We start from the raw sequence: 24449 nt of genomic DNA, 5'->3' as shown, positions 1-24449 counted from the left end.
AAATGACAGCTATTACTACTACAAAAGTTGACAGCACTGGGAATATTGCCCACTCTGCAATGTTATGTTTTAGTATGTGAGTCTTGACACCTTGGCTGCATATTCACTCTGTTGTAAAGTCAAAGTATCACAAGACAGAAACAATTTATGAAAATAAGTTCAACCACATAAATATTAATCACATAGAATGAAACTACTTTAAAAAATGATTTTGTGATAGTTTATTGTGAAGATCCTTTTTTAAAAACAAAGATATAGACAATATGAGAATAAATTGCACAGAATATGCTCATTAAATAAGTATGGTGATTAAATCAAAATAAGGGCGATATGTTCTCTTCTGCAACTCCAGAAACATCTCTTTGTCCTGAAGGTGTTGACACTTCCATAAAGGGAGAAAATCACGGCAATGTAAGCTGCCTCTTAATCATGTGCAGTAGCAACCAAAATCTTCTGTTCCTCCCAAGGAGTCAGTTTCGATCTTCAAATTGTGCCTTGTTTTTTAAAAGATAAGATGCTAGAAATTCAATGGGATTTGGTGGTCTGAAAGGAAAAGACATCCAAAGCTTAGACATATGTTGCAGATGTGTGTATTTAAACATAAAGTTCCATAATGAAAGCATACTTTTTGAAGTAAATTGTAATTTTGTAGTCAAAGAGTATTTGCACTAATGGGATAAATAAGACAGGCAAGCAAATCAGTCAACAGGGGAATGTGAAATTATGACATAGCTTAACCACAGCTATGGACCCAATTCTGAAACAAAAGTTTCAAAAATACACTGAAACCAGGATGATGATAACCACAAAAAGAATAAACACTGTTGGGGTTGAAAGACATGTGGATAGTATTCAGTTTCTTGATCTGAGTACCACGTAAGTATGTTTAGTTTGTGAACATTCATCAGGCTGATCTAACTCAGATCTAATTTTCCCCCCAAATGAACCAGTGGTTGGAGCTGAGGCCAACAGCCAGGAGGCTCTTCCTAGTACCCCATATGGTTGCAGGGTCCCAAGGTTTTGGGCCAGACTCTACTGCTTTCCCAGGCTCCAAGCAGGGAGCTGGATGGGAAGTGAAGCAATCGGGACAAGAACCGGGGCCCAGGTGGAATGCTGGTGCTTGCAAGGTGAGGATTAGCTAGCCAAAGGAGCCATTGAGGCAGGTCCAGGAAAATTCTACTTTTACCTCTATTTAGAAAATTTAAATCAGTGGTAACTGTGGCAGCTATCTTTGTGGTACAATGGGTTAAGTCAGCATTCTATATGAGGGCCGATTCAACCTCCAACTGTTGTAGTTCTGATCCCGCTCCCTTGCTGATGGCCTGGAAAAGCAGTGAAGACGGCATAACAGCTGGGCCCTTGCCAGCTATGTACGAGAGTGGGATGAAGTTCCAGGTACTGGCTATGGCTGAGCAAGGCCATAGGACCCATTTGAGAAATGAATATTATAAGAAAAGATCTCTCTCTTTCTCTGCCTCTCACACATGGAAGACCCGAAAGAAGCTCCTGGCTCCTGGCTTAAGATAAACCTAGCTTTGGCCATTGCAGCCATTTATAGAGTTAACCAACAGAAGGAATAATTCACTTTCTCTCCCTCTCTGTATAACTCTATCAATCAAATAAATAAATAAATACTTAATTAATGAATTTACTTTTATTTAAAAGGCAGATTTACAGAGAAACAGAAAGATCTTTCATGCACTGGTTCACTTCCAAAATGACCACAACGGCCTGAGCTGAGCCAATCCGAAGCTGGGACATAGGAGCTGCTTCCAGGTCTTCCACGTGGGTGCAGTGGCCCAATACTTGAGCTATCCTTGGCTGCTTTCCCAGGCTATAACCAGAAAAATGGATCAGAAGTGTAGCAGCTGGGCACGAACTGGCACCCATATGGGATGCTGTGACACAGGGTGATTGACCCTGTTGAGCTCGGCACTGACCCCAAAATAAATGGAAAAAAAATCATGTCCTTTGAACCAGAAATCCTTAAAAGTTTAAACAAAAGCAAACGAGCTATGGAACTAGAGAAACTACCTAGTGACCCACAGAAGTAGAAGAAATTGAACCAACATGTTCAATGGAAAAACACCCTAGTTGTGATATTACAATTTAAAGTATAAACACTATAGATACATGGAAAATGTTTGTTATTAAGTAAAATGTACAAAATTTACAAATATGTATGATATACCACTGAGGAAAAAACGTGAGTATCTGAACAGTGAAATTATGGCTCCCAACTTCAAAGAAAAACTTTAGTATTCATGATACAATGCAAGGCAGCGAAGTCTACCTAATGGCTTTTCAATGACAGTGGTCCACTTAGCTTTCTCTGCTAACCCCATGAGCAGGTACCATGGTCTTACCTTTCCTTTGCGAGCACAGCAAGTCCCTGTAATAAGATAGGCACAACTGTCTGATCCAAGTAGGCACGGGTTGGTAAAGACTGCAGATCCACCTTCTGTTTTGAAGACTTTTCAGCATTAATCTTCTCATTTTCTACTATCCTCTGGTGAATTTAAAACACAATGCATGAACATTGCAAATAACTGGATTGTTTCTAGTGGTAAACAAGACTAATTGAAATAGGGTACTATTAGAAAAGGCACACAAAAACTAAGAAATATCGGGCGAGACTGCAAACCTCCATGTCAAAATAAATTCAAACACATCTCTGAAATTTCATTTAATCTTTTCTCAAACTTCCAAAGGCACCACAACATCTAACACTTTTAATGGCATATCTCCTGATTCTTTCTTTCCCTCTTTTTTTTTTACAGTAAATACAATCCTTGCCTAACTTTTTTTTTTTCCATCTGAGTACTTTCTCTTAATATGTTCCAAAACTACTGGAAATGATGCTGAGTAGCAATGCATCATGGCAAGAAAGCTAGCCCTGTTTTAGTTTTTACACCATAGATGCTATTTTATCAAAGATAATCTTAGTTTAGAGCTAGTATGTTTTGCTGGCCCATTCACCAAATGCATCCAACACTGGGGTTGGGCAGACTGAAGCCAGGTGCCCAGAATTCAGTCCAGGTTAACCAAAAGGTGGCAGGCAAGGAACAAATTACTTTAGCCATTCTCACCTCCTCCCTCCAGGGTGCATATTAGCAGAAAGGTGGAAACCAGCATTCCAATCCAAGCACTTCAATGACGTTCCTTCACTACAGCTAAAATTCAATACAGTCGTTTTCTATTCACTGTTTTCAAATTTGATCCAGGAGTGAATCTGGAACGGAGCAATTTCTATCTGCTTTTCTCTTTTATTTCCTCTCTCAAATATGATCAATAAAAATTTTAAAATAGAAGAAACTGAGACAACCTTTGAAATTTCAAAGGGTCTTTCTTTCTTTCTTTTTTTTTTAAAGATTTCTTTTTTATTGGAAAGTCAGATATACTGCTGATTCACTCTCCAAGTGCCCACAATGGCTGGGACTGAGCTGATCTGATGCCAAGAGCCAGGAACTTCCTCCAGGTCTCCCATGTGGGTACAGGGTCCCAAGGCTTTGGGCCATCCTCAACTGTTTTCCCAGTCCACAGGCAGGGAGCTAGATATGAAGCAGGGTTTCTGGGATTTAAACCGGCACCCACTCGGTATCCCCAAGTGTGCAAGGTGAGGACTTTAGCTTCTAGGCTACCATGCCGGGCCTAGTATGCTGATTTCTCAACTTTTGGCATTTGGCATATGTTATGTACTCCATTGAGTATTCAAATGAAATTACTAAGAAAATTGGTTAACGGATTTATTATAGCATATACAGGGTTGCTTAAGCATTGTTGTTTCTTTTTTGAAAGTATTGTAACATCATGTGAATGGCTAGTCTGTATTATTCAGAAACACTAACAGGAAGTTAAAACTACTACATGAAAATACCCTGGGCCCAGTGCCTTAACTCAGTGGCAAAATCCTCACCTTCTTTGCAACGGCCGGGGTAGCACCCATCCGAAGCCAGGAGCCAGGAACTTCCTCCAGGTCTCCCATGTAGGTGCAGGGTCCCAAGGCTTTGGGCCATCCTAGACTGCTTTCCCAGGCCACAAGCAGGGAGCTGGATGAGAAGTGGGGCCACCAGGATTAGGACCAGCACCCATATGGAATCCTGGCGCGTTCAAAGTGAGGACTTTAGCTGCTAGGCCACGGTGCTAGGACACCACGACGGGCCCTAAATCCTCATCTTGTAAGTGCCAGATCTCATATAGGCACCAGTTCGTGTCCCAGCTGTTTCACTTACCATCCAGCTCCCTGCTTATGGCCTGAGAAAGCAGCAGGAGGTGACCCAAAGCCTTGGAACCCTGCATCCACTTGGGAGACCCAGAAGAAGCTCCTGGCTCCTGGCTTTGGCTCAGCTTAGCTACATTCTTTATGGCCATTTGGAGAGTGAACCAGAGGATGGAACATCTTTTTGTGTCTCTCCTCTCTCTGTAAATATGCCTTTCTAATAAAAACAAATCTTTAAAAAAAGAAAAGAGCAGAGGTCTTTCACTCTGTCTCTCCTTCTCTCTATAAACCTGCATATCCAATGAAAATAAATAAATCTTTCAAAACAGCAAAAGTCTCCTATGTAGAAAAACAGATCCACATCCAGCAAAAAAAAAAAAATCTGAAAAAATGCAAAACTCTGATTTTTCCCCCCAGATATTCAGAATGTCACTTAGTGCCTCCCAGAGAGCACATTAGCCAGACGCTGCAATCCTACAAATGGCCAGAGACTGGATATAGGATGCAGATATCCCAAACTAGCTGTCCCAAAGGCTACAACAAACACTCAGAAATTCCTGCCAGCAGATTTACACAAAAAAACCCAAATTCCTTCAAGAAGAAAGAAAATAATACCAGGTGGAAGTAGAGATTCAGAGGAAAAAGTCACCAAAAACGGCAAAGAACTGGTAAAACGTTATATCCTACATTTTCTTATCACTTAAATATCTTAAAACATAATTAAGTTTACAAATAAAAAATAACCTACCGTGCATTTTAGAAATCCTAATACACATAAGTAAAGCATACAACTACCAAAAAAAACAAAAACAAAAAAAACACTTAAGAGTAACATGAAAGCAAATAAGGGTTCTTATTCCAAAGACATGGAAGGAGATACAAAGATACACTTAAAGGTAAAATGTAGTTAAATTTAACTTACAAACTACAATCCTCAAAGTAACCACTTAAAAGCAAGTAAAGGAAAGAAAATCCATTTTTTTTTTTCAAAGGCAGATTTACAAAGAGAAGGAAAGACAGAAGGATCTATCCGTTGCTTCATTCCTCAAATGTACTCGATGGCCAGAGCTGAGCTAATCCCAAGCCAGGAGCGTTCTTCCTGTTTCCCATGCTGGTGCAGGGTCCCAAGGTTTTGGGCCATCCTCCACTGCTTTTCCAAGCCATAAACAAGAAGCTGGATAAGAAGTGGAATGAGGCCCCGGCAGCGTAGCCTAGCGGCTAAAGTCCTCGCCTTGAAAGCCCCAGGATCCCATATGGGCGCTGGTTCTAATCCCGGCAGCTCCACTTCCCATCCAGCTCCCTGCTTGGGGCCTGGGAAAGCAGTCGAGGATGGCCCAATGCTTTGGGACCCTGCACCCGTGTGGGAGACCCGGAAGAGGTTCCTGATTCCTGGCTTCGGATCGGCGCGCACCGGCCCGTTGCGGCTCACTTGGGGAGTGAATCATTGGAAGGAAGATCTTCCTCTCTGTCTCTCCTCCTCTCTGTATATCTGACTTTGTAATAAAAAAAATAAATAAATCTTTAAAAAAAAAAAAAAGAAGTGGAATGAACAGCTGGAACACAAACCAGCACCTATACAGGATGCCAGAGCTTGCAGGCGGAGGATTAACCAACTGATCTGTCACACCAGCCACAGAAAAATGGCACAGCAAGAGAAACAATTAAAGAAAAATGGTGTCCAGAATTAAAAAAAATAAAACAAAAAGCAAGCAAGGGCCTGGCACGGTAACCAAGTGGTTAAGGTCTTTGCCTTGCCTGCGCCAGGAGCCCATATGGACACTTGTTTGTGTTCCAGAAACCCTGCTTCTGATCCAGTTCCCTGCTTGTGGCCTGTGAAAGCAGTCAAGGACGGCCCAAAGCCTTGGGACCCTGCACCCATGTGGGAGACCTGGAAGAGCTCCTGGCTTTGGATTGGCGCAGCTCCAGCCATTGTGGCCATTTGGGAGTGAACTATCGGACGTAAGATCTTCCTCTGTCTCTCCTCTCTGTATATATCTGACTTTCCAATAAATCAAACAAACAAAAAACAGGCCAGTATTAAGGCACAACAGGTCAAGCCACTGCTTACAAAGCTGGTATCAGTTAATGGACTGCCAGTTTGAGTCTTCGTCACTCTACCTCTAATCCAACTTCCTCTGAAGTGCCTGGGAAAACAATAGAAGATGGTCCAAGTGCTTGGGCCACCGCAACCTATGTGGGAGACGCAGACGCAGCTCCGGACTTCTGATGGACCAGCCGAGGCCACGATAGCCATGAGGGGAGTGAACCAACAGATAAAAGAACTCTTTCTCTGTCTCTCCCTCACTCTCCGTCACTCTGCCTTTCAAAAAATAAAAAGGTTAACTTAAAAAATACATAAAAACTATAGTGAATGAAAAGGCTTTGGGGAGTCAACTAGTAGATGGAAGTTCTCTCTCATAACTCTGCCTTTGAAATGTAAATATTTTTTTCTAAAATTGGTTAAGAAAAAAAAGGCTAACACAGTATGTTAGGGTTGACTGTTTTTGCTTTTTTCTTTTGCCCAGTAATACTTAAATTGCCATTTTACCATATCATTAATTCATAAAAAGGACATTACAGTTATACAGAAGCCAGCATAGTAGGATACAGGAAAGTCAGATATACAGAGAGGAGAGACAGAGAGGAAGATCTTCCATCCAATGATTCACTCTCCAAGTGGCTGCAAGAGCTGGAGCTGAGCCAACCCGAAGCCAGGAGCAAGGAGACTCTTCCGGGTCTCCCACAGGAGTGCAGGGTCTCAAGGCTTTGGGCAATCCTTGACTGCTTTCCCAGGCCACAAGCAGGGAGCTGGATGGGAAATAGGGTTGCCCGGATACAAACTGGTGCCCATATAGTATCCTAGCACATGCAAGGCAAGGACTTTAGCCACTAGGCTACCATATCAGGCTCAACTTTGCCATTCAAATAAGTACGTACATCTTTTACAAAACATCACATGAAATCCCATAAACATATAAACATGAAGTGTTTTCATGAAAAATAGAAAAAGCAAAGAAAGAAAAGCTGGGGGTTGAGGAGGCTGTGCCAGCACTCTGCTTCATCAGGCAATGCTGCTGTCTACAGCACTGACATCCCGCATGGACACCGCTTTGTGTTCTGGGTGTTCTACTTCCAATGCAGCTCCCGCCTATACACCTAGAAAGCAGCAGAAGGCCCAAGTCTAGGGCCCCTGCACTCCAGAACAGAACTTGCTGCTGCGACCATTTAGGGAGTGACAGGGCAAAAGGAAGATCCATCTATGGATGGATCTCTCTCTCTCTCAGTAATTCTGCCTTTCAAATAAACAAACATAAAAAAAGGAAAGGAAGGAAAGAAGGAGAGAAAAGAAAAACAAAAGGAAAAACAACTCTGGTATTATGATGCAAAAGTTAAGCCACTTCCTGAAGTGCAGGCATCCCACAAGGGCACAGGTTCTCATCCCAGCTGCTCCACTTGCTGCTAATGCACTTGGAAAGGCAGCAGAGAATGGCCCAGGTGCTTCCAACCATCCCCCTCCACCTGAGGGAGACTTGGAAGAAGCTCCTGGCTCAGTCCTGGCCAGGCCATAGCTCTTGCAGCCATTTAGGCAGTAAACTAGCTGGTGGGAGATCTTTATAATCTTTTCTTTTCAAACTCTGCCTTTCAGATAAATAACATTTTTTAAGATAAAAAAAAAAATGGACCCAGCGTGAGGGCTCAATAATGAAATCTTCCACCTTGCAAGCATCAAGATCCTATATGGGCTCCAGTTCTAGTCAGGCTATTCCATTTTCATGCAGCTCCTTGATTATGGCCTGGGAAAGCAAAAAACCTTGGGACCCTGTGTTTGCATGGGAGATCTGGAAAAAGTTTGGTTCCTGGCTTCCACTAGGATAAACTTCGGCCATTGTGGCCATCTGAGGAGTAAACCAAAAGATGGAGGATCTTTGTCTCTCCTCTCGATAACTCTGATAGACCTCGCCAATAAAAATAAATAAAACTTTATTTATTTTTATTACAAAGTCAGATATAGAGAGGAGGAGAGACAGACAGCAAGATCTTCCATCCGATGTTTCACTCCCCAAGTGACCGCAACGGCCGGTGCTGTGCTGATTCGAAGCCGGGAACCAGGAACCTCTTCCAGGTCTCCCACGTGGGTGCAGAGTCCCAAATCTTTGGGCCATCCTTGCATGCTTTCCCAGGCCACAAGCAGGGAGCTGGATGGGAAGTGGAGCAGCCAGGATTAGAACCGGTGCCCATATGTGATCCCGGGGCGTTCAAGGTGAGGACTTTAGCTGCTAGACCACGCCACCGGGCCCAAATAAAAATAAATAAATCTTACCCACCCCACCAAAAAAAAGGGGGTGAGGGAAGCGGCAGTGTGGTAGCCTAGTGGCTAAAGTCTCTGCCTTGCTTGAGCCATGATCCCATATGGGCGGTGGTTCATACTGGGGCTGCTCTACCTCCCTTCCAGCTCCCTGCTTGTGGCCTGGGAAGGCAGCGGAGGATGACCCGAAGCCTTGGGACCCTGTACCCACATGGGGGACTGGAAGAGTCTCCTGGCTTTGGATCAGCTCTGGCCGTTGCAGTCACTTGGGGTGTGAACCAGTGGACAGAAGATCTTTCTCCACCTCTTCTCTCTGTAAATCTGACTTACCAATATAAATAAATCTTAAAAAAAAAAAAAAAAGAAAATACAACTTCCCACTTAGCTCCTGGGTGACAATGGCCAAGTCACCCAACAGTCCTAGGAGTAAAGAACGGCACTTCACAAAAAGGGCTTTAGAAACATTTACAGTTGTTACTGTACACAGAAATGCTTCTGTACTAATATAACCAAACTTAATCACCTATGTCCCTGTTTTAAAAACATAAAAATCTTTCCCAGGAAACCTCCATTTGGAAAGCTGGTTAATCCATCTGTCCCAGCATTTACTTCACTCATTTACAAAGTATTTGCTATTCTTCAGACAACCAGCTCTTAGCACTTTACTAAGAATCCTAGAAAATACACCTTCTCTTGTATGCGCTGAGCCACAACCTCGGAAGTCAAAGTGATTACTTTGTTACTGCTACCAATGGCATCTACTGCTGAACTCTGCAAGAAGCAAACATTTTTTAAACTGTTTACTCCATCAGCACAATATTCTGCTACAAAGAGTCACAAGTTTGGTTTGTTTGTTTTTTTTTTTAACCACAACAGGCAGTTTTTACATAGCAACATCCCAACTGATGCATGAACACCCAGCAGGCAAAATTATTGACAGTGTCCCCCAAACACGTGGATGTGTTTCTTTAAGACTGCCTTAAACGTTCGACTCCTTGGCTCAAAAGCGATGAGACTGTCTACTTAAGACAAGTTAACTACAACTTGATACTATCCAGCTCCTGCTAGCTAAAGTTTCCCTGCTGCAAAGTGAGCTAATATAAAACGGATCCCAGGCTCTCTCCAGCTCTCAAAGAGACGCATGGATGCGGCATGGGAAGCGGGTGAGTTACCTCCACGTTGTCTGTGAGGCCGTATTCAGAGTGAGGATTCTCTGCAACCTAGAAAACAAAACACGGCCACACAGACATCGGCACACTGTCCCTTTCCGCCTCCCCGGCCACGCCGCCCCCCGGGATCTGAGGGCCTCAGGCTACCTGCGTCTGTCCCTCCAGCATCTGCTCGGGCTCCATGGCGACTCCCCGGATAGCAATCTAAGAAAAACAAGAGTCGAGAGTTACCCGGGAGATTTCAACACGGAGACTCCGGGATGGAGTGCAGTCCAGCTAGGACCCCGCCCCTCACCCCAAGCTGGGAGCCGGAGGCGCCCCCCGCAAGCCGGGACAGTCCGCGACCGGAGGCCCGCCGTTGGTCCAGAAGCTCCGAAGCAGCTCCGACTACCCAGGAGAAGCAGCAGGAGGAGGAAGGCGAGCTGATTACCCGAGCCGAAGCTGTCGGTTCCTAGCAGCTCTGCACAGCTCCACCAACCCCCAGCGCGAGCCGCTCGGGCCGTAAGTGACGGATGTCGCACGACGGCCGCGCCTGCGCAGAGCCTCCCGGCGCGCTGGGGGCGGGAAGGCACCCTGACCCGCGCCCCGAGGCTTTGTGGCTTCCGCAGGTGCAATGGGTGCTACCCCTTCTCTTTTCCCGGGGACGGCGAGAGGGTCGGTGCTCCGCCTGCACGCACAGGACGTGCAGACCCGGTAAACGGTCCAGCTGCTAGTGATTCGGGGCTTCCTGGGAACGTCCGCCCAAGTTGTTCCTTTGAAACTCCAGACACTCGGGGAATGAATGACTCCTGTAAGAAGAACCCTAGGGCCAGGCCACAGCATCCCCAACGGAATGGCGGAGTTTGGGGATCCAGGATTCCGCTTGAATGCGAGCCTTAAATCTCTGAATATGCGTTGTGAGCGGTACCTTCTGTTTCAATGAGATTAGCTAGATGCAGCTTGGCGTCCCAAACCGCGGTACGGCTAGTAATTTTTTTTTTTTTTTTTTTTTTTTGTACTGCTGTCTCAAAAGTACAAGGGATAATTTGCCTCATTTGTGAGAATAGTAAGCCGGATCTGGTCAATCAAATGTTTGCATTCCAGGAATTCCATTTGGTTACATGTAAATTTGCAGTAATAAGATTTTATTTAGTTCCATTTGTAGTTGGCAAATGAAAATATGAAGAGTATTGTAAAATATTTGAAACCTGGGTCCAGGACAATAGCTCAATATGCCAGTCCTATCCTTCCAAAGCATCAGGATCCCATAAGGGTGCAAGTTCATGTCCCCCCACTGCTCCACTTCCTATCCAGCTCCCTGCTTATGGCCTGGGAGAGCAGCAGAGGATGACACAAAGGCTTGGGACCTGGAAGAAATTCCTGGTGTCTGGCTTTGGATTGATTCAGCTCTGGCCGTTAAGTCCGCTTGGAGTGCACCAGCAGATGGAAGACCTTTCTATCTCTCCTTCTCTCCTCCTTAAATCTGCCTTCCCAGTAAAAATAGATAAATCTTTAAAAAATGAAAATAAAAATTTTAGAAAGCTTAATAGGAGCAAAATGAAATATTTAAAAACAAATAAGATTTTCATAAATGTAATAATTTTTAATATCATATTCAAGCATACTGATGAACCATGATTTAGCTTTGAAATATTTTTAAAGTTTTATTTATTTAAGCGGAAAGGCAGATTTACAGAGTAGGAGAGACAGAAGGAAAAATCTTCCATTTGCTGGTTCACTCCCCAAGTGGCCACAATGCCCGGAGCTGCACCAATCCGAAGCCAGGAGCCAAGGATGTCTTCCTTGTCTCTCACATCAGTGCAAGAAGAGGATTTAGCCATTAAGCCATCACTCCGGGTTTTATTTTTTAACATGCATTATTACTGTTGTAATAGGTAGCAGGTACCATTTGGCTTTTTGAGTTTTTCCTGAAGATTAATGATTATGGTGCAAATACACATTATAAATTAATAGTTTTCAAGAATGGGAAATAAACGCAAGTATGAGTGATGGCTGCCCAGGGCACTGGAGACGAGGGGCTGGTCTGCTCCGGACCCGGCATATCTCCATCTGCCAATCCACACTCATGCCAGTGGGTGCCACTGCCAGTCCAGCCAGGCCTGCTCCCACTCCTGGTTCTCATGCTCACCAGTGGGAACTGCAGCCCATCAGAGAGGTCCCCACCATTTACCTACTGAGCCCACTCCCAGTCCCGGATCTTACATACTCCAGTTTGTTCTGCAGTCTAACCTGACAGGACTTGTTCCCAGTCCCAGCACTTGCCAGCTGATGTAGCTTCAAAGCCCAACCCACCTGCTCTTAATCCGGCTCATGCCTGTACCAGTGTATACAATCAGATACCCCAGCCTGGCTCTCTCCCTAACCCTGTTCATATGTAGGCCAACTGGTATTATAGCCCTGCTCAGCCTGGTATGCCCCCAGTTCCAGCAGTGGCCCAGAAGAGGAGTCCCCACTATTTCCCTACTGGGCTCGCACACCTCCCCACATCTCACATGTGCTAGTGGGTGCTGCGGTGCAGTTTTTCATGGCCTGTTTCACATCAGCATTTGCCGGTGGGTGCTGTAGCCTGGCCCAGGCTGGTCTGCCCCCATTCCAGCTCGCACTGGTGGATGTTGCCACCCAAGCTGGCACAGTCAGCCCCCAGTCCTGGCCATAATGTTAACTGGCTGGTGATGTAGCCAGTCCCAGCCTGTCCTGTACCCAAGTCCTGATTCTCAGATGTGCCAGATGGGTGCTATGAACTGGCCCAACCTGGCCCACCAGGCCAGCAGGTATGTAACCTGGTCCGCTTAGTCCTGCTCCTTGCCTAAGTTCCTGTGCTCACCTGCACAAACTGTGTCCTCGCAAAGGAGTTCCCCAACCTCCCTATTGGGTCTCCTCCCCACGGTCAATCTTGCACACACAGATGGGTCCTTGGCCTGGGCTGACTTAGCCCACCTCCTGTCCTTGCAGAAACAGTACACTTGCCTAGCTGGCCCTTACCCAATCCAGTTCTTACTGTTGGGTGTTACAGCCCAGCCAAAACTAGTCCATACCTTGACAGCTCTCACATAGTCCAGTGGGAGCAGAAAGCTAGCCCAGCCCATCCTACACCCACTCTCGCTGTTATGAACACCAGTGGGTCCTGGAATCCAGCCCAGTCTGGCACACCCCAGACCCAGTCCACACCCATACTAAGGAACACTACAAGTATATCCAGCCCAGACCACCACCACCCCCATTCCGGCTTCTGTGCTCACCAGTGGGAACCACAACCTAGCTGGGGTGTCCACTTAGCTCCGCAACCAGGCCTGTCCCAGCCACAGATTTTGCACATGAGTGTGGTTGCTTTGAGCCAGCTCAGCATAGCCCATGCCCTGTCTTGACCTTTGCCATCGGATGCTGCAGCCTGGCCTGACCCAGTCCATCCTCAGACCCAACTCTCACTGGTGAATGCTACAGCCTGGCCATGCCCAGCTCGCTCCCGTCTATTACTTAGTCAGACCAGCAGGTGTGATAGGCTAGCCCAGCAAGCTGCGCATTCCAGCCTGGCTCCTGCACTTGACAGTGAGCTAAGGTTTGCCTGGCCCTGCATGATCCACACCCTTCCAAAACCAACCCACACACTTGTCAATGGGCAGAGCTACCCTGCCTGGTCTGACCAACACCCAGGCCTGAGTCACATGCTCACCTGTGGGAGCTATGGCTCACCAGGGGCGTTTCCTGGTTCCCCCACCAGACCCAGATCTTGCATATGCCAGTGGGTGTTACGCATTCACTGGTCACAGACTACCCCCTCCGTCCTGGCCTGTGTGTGAGTGGTGGATGTTGTGACCCTGTAAGGTGTACACTTTATTCTTGGGTATGCCTGTGAGTGCTGCAGCCTGGGCGAACCCAGCTTTAAACTTTTTTTTAATTTATTTTTATTACAAAGTCAGATACACAGAAAGGAAGAGAGACAGAGAAGATCTTCCATCTGCTGATTCACTCCCCAAGTAGCCACAATGACTGGAGCTGAGCCGATTCGAAGCCAGGAGCCAGGAGCTTCTTCCAGGTCTCCCACATGGGTGCAGGATCCCAAGGCTTTGGGTCATCCCAGGGAGGTGGACAAGAGGTTGAGCACCCAGGACTTGAACCAGAACTCAATACGGATGCCTGTGTCTACACAGGCCTGGCGCAGAGGCCTAGCAGCTCAAGTCCTCGCCTTGCATACTCCAGGATCCCATGTGGGCACCGGTTCATGTCCCAGTGGCCCCACTTCCTATCTAGCTCCCCAATTGTGACCTGGGAAAGCAGCAGAGGATTTCTCAAAGTCTTGGAACTCTGCACCCACTCAGGTGACCTGCAAGAAACTCCTGGCTCCTAACTCCTGGATTATGATCAGCTCAGCTCCGGCTGTTGCGGATGATGGGAGATCTCTCTGTCTCTCCTTTCTCTCTGTAAATCTGCCTTTAAAATAAGAAATAAAGTTTATTTATAAAACTAATCACTCAATAGCTCCCTATTGCTCGCAACAGTTGTATATTGCTAATTTCACTCTTCCATTCTGTGGGCAATTGCCCCATGCCCCTACCCTGCTGCCTGGTGGGCGTGGCCTAAAGCTTACTTCCGTATGGCCTGAGGCACAGCTTTAAGGCCTACACCGGGAGTGTGACCTCTGACACGGCTAGAAGGTCAAGGGGAATACACTTGGAACATGACCTCCGACATGACTGGAAGATCAAAGGAAATAGACTTGTCATGTAGCCAATTGCAGTGTCTTTGGTGGGCGTGGGGTCTGCTGGAACGCTCCTGCCTTCCCCTTCCTTTCCCTTTAATATCTGTAACCTGTGCATAGTAAAGCAGACATTCCTCACCAGCTTTTCTCTGGTGCTTCTTCTTTTTTGTTGTTGTTAAAGATTTGTTTATTTCCATTGATAAGACAGATATACAGAGAGACGGAGAGACAGAGAGGAAGATCTTCCATCCAGTGATTCACTCCCCAAGTGACTGCAATGGCCAGGAACCTGGAAGCTCTTCCATATCTCCCATGCAGGTGCAGGGTCCCAAATCTTTGGGCCATCCTCGACTGCTTTCCCAGGCCACAAGCAGGGAGCTGGATGGGCAGTGGCGCTGCCGGGATTAGAACTGGCGCCCATATGGGATCCTGGGGCATTCAAGGCGAGGACTTAAGCCACTAGGCCACGGCACTGGGCCCTTCTCTGGTGCTTCTTATGGCCAAGGAGCACGGTCGCCTCATCCTTAATGATCTCAGGCCTGCTGGCAAGCCAAAACCCTGAGACTCTTCATTTTTTCTGAAGATGTATTTGATTTTGTTGGAAAGTTAAAATTTACAGAGAGGAGAGACAGAGAAGTTCTATGTATTGGTTCACTCCCCAGGTGGCCACTATAGCCAGAGCTGAGCTGATCTGAAGCCAGGAGCCAGGAACCTTTTCTGGGTCTCCCATGTGGGTTCAGCGTCCCAAGGCTTTGGGCCATCCTCGGCTGCTTTCCCAGGCCACAAGTAGGGAGCTGGATGGAAAGTGGGGCCTCCAGGATTAGAACTGGTGCCCATATGGGATCCTGGTGGGCACGTTCAAGGTGATGACTTTAGCTGCTACGCTACTGTGCCGGGACCTAAAAAAAACCACAAATCTTTAAAAGGAAATAATGCTTTCCCTAAATTATGTTGGTGGCTCACTGCCTAATCTATAGTGCAAACAGTGTTGGATATGTTAAACTCATACTGTCTTGGAAATCTGGAATTTTTTTTGTATTGGGCAGATGGGGTCTCAATGATCAGTTCTAACAAAACTCTAAGTATGGAATTTCTGATGGGCATTGTTTTTGTTTTTTTTTTAAAGATTTATTTATTTTTATTGGAAAGTCAGATATACAGAGGAGAGACAGAGAAAGACCTTCTGTCTGCTGGCTCACTCCCCAAGTATCCACAACTTGACCTGAGCCAATCTGAAGCAGGACCTAGGAGATTCTTCCAGGTCTCCCACGTGGGTGCAGAGTCTCAAGGCTTTGGGCTGTGCTCTACTACTGCTTTCCCAGGCCACAGGCTGGGAGCTAGAAGGGAAGTGGAGCATCTGGGATATGAACTGATGGGCATATAGGATCTTGTTTTATACAAGGCGAGGACTAGGCCACTGTGCCAGGCCTGATGGGCTTTTGTGTAAACATCTCACACATGTTGTCAGAAGCCATTCCTGGAGGAATTGCATGTATCCCCTGTGACTCCACCAGCAGAAAATTCTTGCAAGTTTGTACCTGATTTAGTCCTGAGTTCTCCCGATGAGCCATTCTTTTAAAGATTTTACTTTGGGGCCTGGTGGCGTGGCCTAGCGGCTAAAGTCCTCGCCTTGAAAGCCCCGGGATCCCATATGGGGGCCGGTTCTAATCCCGGCAGCTCCACTTCCCATCCAGCTCCCTGCTTGTGGCCTGGGAAAGCAGTTGAGGACGGCCCAAAGCTTTGGGACCCTGCACCCGCGTGGGAGACCTGGAAGAAGCTCCTGGTCCCGGCATCAGATTGGCGCGTACCGGCCCGTTGCAGCTCACTTGGGGAGTGAAACATCGGATGGAAGATCTTCCTCTCTGTCTCTCCTCCTCTCTGTATATCCGGCTTTCCAATAATAATAAAAAATCTTAAAAAAAAAAAAAAGATTTTACTTTGTATTCTTTTGCTATAATAACTCAAAGCTGTGATTATCTCTGCTCACTGAATCCTTTAAGTTCTTGGGAGTCATCAAACCTGGAAGTGTTCTAGTGGAAATCTTAACCTCTTGAGGAGTTTATATTTATGTATTCTCATTCCTGCCCACATCAACTTGTCTTCTAGTTCAGGTAGATGGTATAGCCACGTGATACATTTACATAAGGGATAGAAGCTAACAACTGAACAAAGGTGAACACAGATACTGTAGACCATACATTGTGAAGAAATTCCAATGAAGCTTGCGAAAATGTAAGAAGGTATGTTAGGCAGAATATGTAGCAAAGAGTGTTACAATGAAACCTCAAACGAAAGGCTTTCCTGTGAGGGCTGGGGAACAGTACAACAAATTCCAAGCATATGAGCAACAGGAAAAAAAGTTCAGGCATCTGAGAAGATGCAGAGGAGGCTCTCAGGATAAAAGAGGCTTTATAGCACCGCTGCATATCCTAGCAACCACTTTTGAATACAGACAACACCTTTTATGTCCCAACATCTATCTTATTTGAATAGTTCCCATTTCTTTGCATTTCATATGTGCTGGAATAAGCATGTGCTGTCCTTCTTAAATACATTAAGAAAGATTATAGTTATATATAGTTTCGAGTACCAACTGAGGCAGGGCGTTATGGCTCATAGGGCTGAACCATAGTTTGTGACACCAGCATCCCATATTGGAGCACAAGTTCAATTTTTGAGATTTAGTTACTCCGCTTCCAATTCAGCTCCCTGCCAACATACCTGGGAAAGCAATGGAGGATGATCCATACATCTGGGCCTCTGCCATCCATGTGAGAGGCCACGCTGAAATTTCATCTTGAGGAGGGGCAATGAACCTGTACCTGGGAGAGAGATCCTTTGATGTCTCTCTCTCTTTCTCCTTGTATCTCCTTTTCTGTCATTCGGCCTTTCAAGTAAATAAAAAGTGGATTTGTTTTTTCTTAAAAAAAAGGGAGGGGGCTAACTGCATATGTGGTTATCATCTGTATTGCCTTTGCTAGGCATTCACTTTTTAAATTGGGTACTAGCCAGCGCACTGTTTTAATCTAGCTTCTTAGCTTCAAAAATCAAGTTGAGCAGGTCAGGTAATAATTCATAATCACACCCACACTTACTATTTCAAAATCATGCCCTCACTCACATTTGCATGGAAATAACAAATCCTCCATCAACTGGAGAGTCTCGAAGTGACGGCTCAGAGTCTTGGTCCTGTTAGTTTTCATGTTTTGGGGCACCACATCGCAGCCAATGGATTTCATATGAAAATTAAGAGATGATTTTTCTTGAAAAACTTTTAAGTCTCACAAACTCAATGGGGGAAAATCAGCTTGAAGGACAGACTTCTTGCGGAAGGAGTAAGATGTCACTCAGGATTCCTGCACGCATTGTTAGGGTACAGGAGTTTGAGTACCACTCCCGATGCCAGCACTCTGCTGATGCACACCCTGGGTCGCAACCAGTCCTGGCTCAATTACTTGAGTCCTTTTCACCCAGTTAGGAGATCCAGATTGTATTCAGGGCTCCTTGCTTTGGCCTGGCACAACCTCAAGCTGTCTGAGGCATTTGTGGAGTGACCCAGAGAACATAAGATTCTCTGTCTCTCTGTGAGTTTTTTCTGCCCTTCAAATAAATGATTTTTAAGAGCAGTTGGAGCTGAGTAAAAAGCTTTCCTGTTTTTTTTAGGGGACGCCACACTCTCATTTCTCATGCTGACTCCATCATTCACAATATATATGCATTTTATTTCAGAGGCAGTGAGAGATAGAGCACTTCCGTCTGCTGTTTCGCTCCCCAAATGTCCACAATGGACTAGGTTGTTATCAAAAGTGAGAGCTACAAATTAAATCCAGTTCTCCCTCACTGCCTAACGGATCTTCCCTGGCAGGAAGGTGCAGTCAGACACCCGAGCTGGACACCAAACCACTTCCCATACGTGTATATTTTTTTTTTGGAAAAGTTAAAAATTCCTTAATTTTTTATTCCTGGTACCACTACAACAATCCACAGGGCAATACACCTGATGTAATGAAAAGAAGAAGAAAAAGCTACAAGAGGTAAAAGACCTCAGGAAGGTACATCCAACTGACACTATATTGCATTAATTAATTGCTGCACTTTTTGCAAACTGTGGCTATGACAGTCCTGAACAAGAAGGGTTTCCTGTTTAAGCTGCAGTAACTTTTCTGACTGTGGATCATTGTTCCTCCTGTGGCAGAGTTTTACAGTTCCTCTAATGCATTTGGGACGACTGTCTCAAAGTAACCTGCAGCTTTCCTGATAACTCCTCACTCTCCTGCTAAGGACTATAGCCCTTTTCCACTGTTTGTAGAACCTTCTGCTACCATATCCATTTCCACCACCAGATCCATAACCATCATATAGGGAATGCCTGAGCTTCTCCCACCAAAACTGCCCCCTTTCATGGGGCCATATTTTGATTACTGTTGTCCATTATAATTTCTGACATCATTGTAGTTTCCACCACCACCATAGTTGCCTCCAAAATTTCCTCCTTCACTGTAACCATCATATCCTCCTCCTCCACCGTATCCACCACCTTGGTTTTCATATCCTGGTCCACCACCACCATGCCTCCCCTGCTACTGTAACCAGGACCACTGCTACGGTTGCCACCATCGTTTCCAAAACCATTATATCCACCATCACCTCCTCCATAACTTCCTCTGCTGCCACAACCTCTACTACCATCACCTCCTCTTCCACCAAAGTTTCCACCACGGCCAAAATGACCTGCCTCACCTCCAAAGTTTCCTCCATGACCAATAAAGTTGCCGGAGCCACCTCCACGGCTTCTCGGTGATCCAGCAGCAGACTGCATCTCTTATTTAGAAAGGGCATTTTTTCACTTCACAACTGTGCCCATTAATAGTGTGGTATTTCTGAACAGCAGTTTTATTAACTATATCATTATCATCAAAAGATACAAAAGCAAAAGTGGAGCTGCTGGGATTAGAACCGGCGCCCATATGGGATCCAAGCACGTGCAAGGTGAGGACTTTAATCACTACGCTATAGGGCCGGACCCTGTCTGCTCTGATCTTGGCATTACATTCATTGCTAGATACATTGTATTAATACTGTTTGTTGAATAAATGAATATATGCCATGTGTGGGCACAATTCAGTGAACTGTTTAATTGTTCACAATTATGTTTTTGCTTTTTAGCAAAGAAACAGGATTATAATCCACAGTTACTTGATTCTCTTATCCCACCTCCAGTCATGTCTTTTCATTTATTTATTTTCAGTTTCTGTTGTTACCCAAAGAATCATTTTTTTTTTCTTTTGGGTCTAGGTGTGCTATTTTATTTTGCTTTTCTTTTTTGTTTGTTTCTTTCTGTCTCTCTCTTTTTTCCAGCTGAAAACAGATCCAGAATATCTGTGATGGGCCCTTGCTTCAAATAATGTAGTGTGTTTCAAGCTGAAAGGATGGGGAGTTCCTTAGAAAGCAAACAGAGCTGAAATATCTCAAAAGTTATTCAGTGGTTAGCACTTGGGTAAATAAATTCAAGGTTAAAGAGATAAAGTGACTGGCTGTCCTGGATTAGTCAGCACAGTACTCAACTCCTCCTTTTTGTCCTGGTGAAGCTGGCCCAGATTTCATCTCCAATGAAATGTCCTGAAAGTCCTTACAATGCAAAAAATCGGGAGGATGTCATACTGTGGGTTGAATAATTAAGAAAGTTTAGCTGGTTAGGATATTCGGCCCAAGCAGAGGATAAGGCAAGGATAATAAAAAGGCCTTAGTTTTCTTTAGACAAATTAAGGAAGATATTAATTCACAAAATGGAGTTGAAATTGACATACAGCTCCGAGGGCAGAAGATGTGAATTGACCGTACCCCAAAAAAGTGAGATTCCAGTTGAGCCAGCAATCTGGGATGGAATTGTAGGTATAAAAATTTTTTTATTATCCATTTTAAAAAGGAATTAATAAAACCACTTGCTCTATAGCACACAATGTGAAAGTCTAGAATCAGAAAACCAGTCCTAGTGTTGCTGAATCCTTACTTCCGTATTTCTGCCATATGGAACCATGGCAAAGGTGCAGAAAAGTACAGTCAGCAGCAGGTACAGTTGGAGAGCAGAGATTCAACAATTACAGGAACTCAACTTGTGGTTACTAGAAAAGGAAGGATCATTCTTGTACCAGGGGTCAAACATATGCTTATTTTATTATTAACAAAATAAAAAACAGATGTGAGGGGCGCTGAAGCAGTAGCCTAGCAGGTAGGATGTTTGCCTTGTGCATGCCAGGATCTCATATGTGTGCTGGTTCTAACAACTGGCCCCACTTCCTATCCAACTCGCTGCTTGTGACCTGGGAAAGCAGTTGAGAAGAGCCTAAAGCCTTGGGACCCTGCACCCACATGGGAGACCTGGAAGAAGCTCCTGGTTCCTGGCTTAAGATTGGCACATCTCCAGCCATCGTAGCCAGTTGGTTAGTCAATCAATGGATAGAGGATCTTCCTCTCTGTTTCTCCTCTTCTCTGTATATCAGACTTTCCAATAAAAATAAAATAAATCTTAAAAAAAATAGATGTGAAAATGTTATTTTCCAAAATTATATATACATATTTTTTTTTCATCTATTTGAAAGGGAGAAAGAATGGAGATATCTCTTCCATCTGCTGGTTCACACCCCAAATGTCCACAACATCTAGGGCTGTGCCAAACTGAAGCCAGGACTGCAGGAACTCAAGGTGAAAAGTACTTGCAAAAATAACGACAATTCCTTCTATTCCTATAAAGCCTTTTGCAATGTTACTTTGCCACTTCTCCATCAAGATGTGGAGTTTTTTTGCAGATCTGTTTTACTGGAATTTGCCTTGTGACTTCCTTTGATAACAGAATATTACAGAAATCACCTTGAGCAACTTCACAGTTCAGGCTTCCAGAGGCCTGAAGCCCTCCATGCATATTTTCACATCAGCACAGGCCACATAAACAAGTCTGGGACATCCTGCCAGGGACACATATTTGAGCCAACAGCCACAGGCAACCTCTGGATGTACTATGCTATTAGTCTAGCCAACAAAGGACTGCATGCACATGAATCATCCCAGGAGAGGCCGTGGGAAGAACCAGCTAGAGGTTCACAGTCTTGTGCTACTTCCTGCAAAGCTGGCGTGCCGTATGAGCTTGGGTTCAAGTCCAAGCTGCTCCATTTCCCATCCAGCTCTCTACTAATGCCCCTGGGACAGCAGCTAAAAATGGCCCAGAACTTGGGTACCTGACACCCATGTGAGAGACTCAAATGCTGAATTACAGGCTTTTGACTTTCACCTGCCCCAGCCTTGGCTTTTGCAGCAATTTGGGGAGTAAACCAGCAGACTGAAAACTATCTCTCAAATTGCAGGTTTCGTGGTTAGACCATGGAGTACAAGTGTCAGATCTGGGCCCCCTCAATGGGTTAACGGAGCAGTGGACACATATCCAATTGCATATGGAGAATATGGTAGTACATTGGAGCCTGCAGAGGACACCTGGTACCATAACAGAGAAAGAAGGACAGAAAAAATTGATCAGCCAAGTGTTGGCAGTGAAAATCTGGGCAAATAGAGACTCTCAGGTGGACTATGTCAACCAGCAGATTCTGGAGAGATTTCATCATTCTTAGAATATAGAAATTGGCAGCAATTTAGAATTGTTGAACGATCAAAACCTCTTGAGCAGGACTCTCGGAGCATGCCCCACACTGGTGATCTTGGGGTGGTATCGGGTGGCTGTTCACCATCCCAGTGTGCAGAGGCGCTTGGGAGACTAGGTGTGGCTTGTTTACTTCTCTCCTCCCTGTCCCCCCCACCCCCCAGGAAGGAGAAAATAGAGAATGTGGAAATGGTGATCTCACCTAGCTTGCAGTAGTCCTTTGCACCCTTTGCACCCTTTGCACCCTAATCAACTATGTAAAAATCATCAAAAATAGGGCCCGGCGCGATAGCATAGCAGTTAAAGTCTTCACCTTGAATATGTCGAGATCCCATATGGGTGCTGGTTCTAATCCCGGCAGCTCTACTTCCCATCCAGCTCCCTGCTTGTGGCCTGGGAAAGCAGTTGAGGACGGCTCCGGGAGACCTGAAGGAATTCCTGGCTCCTGGCTTCGGATTGGTTCAGCTCCAGCCGTTGCAGTCACTTGGGGAGTGAATCATCGGATGGCAGATCTTCCCCTCTATCCCTCCTCCTCTCTGTATATCTGTCTTTTCAATAAAAATAAATATTAAAAAAATCACCAAAAATAAAAGTAATTATCTTAGGGCCTGGCGTGGTGGCCTTGCAGCTAAAGTCCATGCTTTGGACGCCCCGGGATCTCATATGGCTGCTGATTCAAATCCCAGCAGCTACATTTCCCATCCAGCTCCCTGCTTGTGGCCTGGGAAAGCAGTTGAGGACAGCCCAAAGCTCTGGGACCCGGCAGCTGTGTGGGAGACCCAGAAGGAAGTTCCTGGCTCCTGGCTTTGGATTGGCACAGCACCAGCCGTTGCACTCACTTGGGGAGTGAATCATCGGACTGAACATCTTCCTGTCTGTCTCACCTCCTTCTGTATATCTGACTTCGCAATAAAAATAAAATAAACATTAAAAAAATTAAAATCATCTTTAAAAAGTCTCTCTGTATAGGTAATTGTCTTTTAAAGAAATAAATGAACCATTTGTTAGAGTTACTTCCCCGGCAATGAATTATATATAATTAATGGATAGATATTAAAATAAATTGCTGCAAATGCATATAATAGAATACTGCATAATGATGATCATTAAACAATAGCTATAAAATAACAGGGAGGAATTTCAAACAATTAAATATTTTGGAGATAAAGTAAACCAAGAAAATGTGCCTGGATCTGGCACGTTGGCTCCGTGACTAAATCTCGCCATGTACATGCTGGATCCCAGAGAGGTACTAATTCTTGTTCCAGCTGCTCCATTTCCCTTCCCATCCAGCTCCCTGCTTGTGGCCTGGGAAAGCAATTGAGGATGGCCTGAAGCCTTGGGACCCTGCACTGCTTGGGAGACCTGGAGGAAGTTCCTGGCTCCTGGCTTTGGATCGGCTCAGCTCCAGCTATTGTAGCCACTTGGGCAGTGAACCAGCAGACAGAAAATTTATCTCTGTACTATCTTCTCTCTGTCAATCTGTTTTTTTTTCAATAAAAATAAGTAAATCTTTTTTTTTAAAAAAAAAGAAAACTTGCATGATGGTTGCGTTTGTATAAAGTCAAAACCAATGAAAACTACATAATATTCTTTTTTATTTTATTTTTTAACAATGATTACATGGTTAATCAGGGTGGATAGGATCAAAGTTAAGGGAAAATTGGGTGAACTCATTGCTTCCAAATTTGCTATTTCTCCTAATTGTTCCTGGGGAAAAGGAAGAGAGACACGGGGAAACCACTCATGCTTTTCCACATGTCCCAGTACCCAGGGATGAGGAACTGCCACGTCATATCAACCCGGAGACTCAGTGTGTACATATTCCGAGGGTTCTGTCCAAGTGGTTTGGATAGTTCTGAAATGCTGCTGATTTCACCGGTCCAAGGATGATGTCACCCTCCCAATGCCCATTGGCTCCATTCACTGACATATTTTTGCTGTCATTTGTTTGGGGTAGTTGTTCAGTTTGTTCTGTTCTACTTCTTTTTTTAATTTTTTTTTAAAGATTTATTTATTTTTATTACAAAGTCAGATATACAAAGAGAGGAGGAGAGACAGAGAGGAAGATCTTCCGTCCGATGATTCACTCCCCAAGTGAGCCGCAACGGGCCGGTGTGTCGATCCGAAGCCGGGAACCAGGAACCTCTTCTGGGTCTCCCACGGGGGTGCAGGGTCCCAAAGCATTGGGCCATCCTCAACTGCTTTCCCAGGGCACAATCAGGGAGCTGGATGGGAAGTGGAGCTGCTGGGATTAGAACCAGCGCCCATATGGGATCCTGGGGCTTTCAAGGCGAGGACCCTAGCCGCTAGGCCACGCTGCCGGGCCCCTGTTCTACTTCTGCTACAGCGCCAAATGTGCTGCCATATTCTTTTACAACAGGGACATATTCTTGCAGACAAGTCCGAGT

At 45.2% G+C, this 24449-nt stretch overlaps 1 protein-coding gene and 1 pseudogene across 2 annotated transcripts; both read right to left on the bottom strand.

The window, feature by feature from the left end:
* Positions 1-206: 206 nt before the first annotated feature.
* DPY30 (dpy-30 histone methyltransferase complex regulatory subunit) lies at positions 207-10221 on the bottom strand. 2 transcript variants are annotated; one of them, XM_004582716.3, is made up of 5 exons: positions 10125-10221; positions 9842-9898; positions 9698-9745; positions 2367-2509; positions 207-543 (listed from the first exon to the last, which is right to left on the bottom strand). In XM_004582716.3, the coding sequence occupies exons 2-5, from the start codon at positions 9875-9877 to the stop codon at positions 471-473; spliced, it is 300 nt and encodes a 99-aa protein (XP_004582773.1). In that variant the 5' UTR covers positions 9878-9898; positions 10125-10221; the 3' UTR covers positions 207-470. The 2 variants fall into 2 exon arrangements, with proteins under 2 accessions (XP_004582773.1, XP_058524100.1); XM_058668117.1 differs by lacking the exon at positions 10125-10221 and adding an exon at positions 9990-10116.
* On the bottom strand, positions 10121-23861 carry LOC101528547 (heterogeneous nuclear ribonucleoprotein A3-like; annotated as a pseudogene).
* Between the last annotated feature and the right edge of the window lie 588 nt (positions 23862-24449).

Source organism: Ochotona princeps, chromosome 8, assembly GCF_030435755.1.
Source record: "Ochotona princeps isolate mOchPri1 chromosome 8, mOchPri1.hap1, whole genome shotgun sequence".
Taxonomy (NCBI): Eukaryota; Metazoa; Chordata; class Mammalia; order Lagomorpha; family Ochotonidae; genus Ochotona; species Ochotona princeps.
This window is presented reverse-complemented; position numbering and strand designations above follow the sequence as displayed.

Bases quoted from the DNA above. Each gene is read 5' to 3' on its own strand.
- DPY30 (XM_004582716.3), bottom strand. From the start codon at position 9,877: ATGGAGCCCGAGCAGATGCTGGAGGGACAGACGCAG. The intron at 2,510-9,697 runs GTAACTCACCCG...TAAATTCACCAG, and splicing joins GCCTCACAGACAACGTGGAG to AGGATAGTAGAAAATGAGAA. The intron at 544-2,366 runs GTAAGACCATGG...TTTTCCTTTCAG, and splicing joins GCTGTGCTCGCAAAGGAAAG to ACCACCAAATCCCATTGAAT.